This window comes from Nicotiana tomentosiformis, chromosome 5 (genome assembly GCF_000390325.3).
Source record: "Nicotiana tomentosiformis chromosome 5, ASM39032v3, whole genome shotgun sequence".
Lineage (NCBI taxonomy): Eukaryota > Viridiplantae > Streptophyta > Magnoliopsida > Solanales > Solanaceae > Nicotiana > Nicotiana tomentosiformis.
In genome coordinates, this window is record NC_090816.1 from 133,314,848 (window position 1) to 133,316,282 (window position 1,435).

The following is a 1,435-nucleotide window of genomic DNA, read 5'->3' on the forward strand; positions in this document are numbered from 1 at the left end:
AATCATACTTATGATCACCAGAAAAGAATTGACGAATGTGACTTACCAGAGGGGATTGGCGCCTGGAAAGAACTACTTCTTACTCTATCTGCCAAACGGATCACTTGGAACTACGATTGGTTCTCCTCTAAAGAGGTCATTTGTGAGTCTGCATACCATTCTTATTTAGTACTCATAGGATTGGATGGTGTTCAGTCTTATGCTCCACTTCGGGTAATGCGCTAATTTGCACGACTAGAGGAGGTGCCACCAACACGAGATATGAGCAAGTTCTGTTATGATTTTGGTAAAGATCAACCTCATGGCGAAGAAGAAATTATGAAAATTTGGTATGCAAGTAAAGTCTCGGAGTTGAATGATATGGTAGAAGACCGAGATCGTGGAGAGGTGATCCCTGAATATATTACCTGGTTTCATGACCCTTCGTCGCTTAGAGATGGGCCTGAAGGGTCCAATAGGAGGAGAAATGATCAAAGAGCTATAGAAAGGTTAAAAGAGGAATTGGAGCATGCCCGGATGACCATATCCAAACAACAAGCCCAACTACAAGCCGTAGTCACTCAGATTCGTTTAAATATTGAGAAAGATTATCAATCTACCTTACGGGTCATAGATAAAGATCTAAAGGATGCTAAAAATGAGGCGGCCCGCTTAGAAGAAGAACTGTCAAGCACTATTGGTTTAGTTAGAAGGGCTGAGGCAAATAAAAATGCTGAAATACATAAGCTACAAGAAGACTTGAGTATCGTTGAAGAGGATGCGCACCAACAACAATTGGAGTTTGATCAGCAGAGAGAGAAGTTTGAAAGAGAAAGGGCCTATTGGATACACTCAAAGGGTCAGTTTCATGCACAATTGGAAGAAATAAAAAGGCATAAGAGAGGTCATCAACATGCAGATTTTGAGGCAGAGCGGCGTCAATGGATGATTGAGAGAGCTGTGCTAAACCGCCGTATTGAAGAATACGAGGGACGCGAGACACAAATGGGGAACACCCTCAACACTACCCAGATATGGTTGCAGAATTGTCACGTGAATATGGGGCAAGCCAGAGAGCAAGTACTTCAATTAGCAGAGAAAGCAGCATATATTCACAACGATCATCGTCATCTAAACAATGAGAAAGTTGGTCAACAAGCACGTACCCTCGTTCCACAGTTGCCGGCAGTGTTTCAGAATTTGTATGAGATTTTGGGGGGAGAGTGGATGCCAAGGGATACAGACCTTTGATGATATCAGTTTAAGCAAGAAAAAAGTTTTAGTGCAGTCAATTAGTTTGTAGTTTCATTTTTCATTTGTCGCATTTTCAGTCATACTTATGTATTTAGAGTCAATTTCAATAATAATAATAATATTAAAAAAAATTATTATTATTTCCCCCTGAACTACGTAATGATCTGATTCATGCGGCGACATGATATGTAGGCAACCCAAA

At 40.7% G+C, this 1,435-nt stretch overlaps 1 protein-coding gene across 1 annotated transcript; it reads left to right on the plus strand.

The window, feature by feature from the left end:
* Positions 1-360: 360 nt before the first annotated feature.
* LOC138893181 (uncharacterized) lies at positions 361-1,230 on the plus strand. Its single transcript, XM_070176955.1, has one exon. It carries the CDS (start codon positions 361-363, stop codon positions 1,228-1,230), a length of 870 nt encoding a protein of 289 aa, XP_070033056.1.
* Positions 1,231-1,435: the final 205 nt, after the last annotated feature.

Bases quoted from the DNA above. Each gene is read 5' to 3' on its own strand.
- LOC138893181 (XM_070176955.1), top strand. From the start codon at position 361: ATGGTAGAAGACCGAGATCGTGGAGAGGTGATCCCTGAATATATTACC.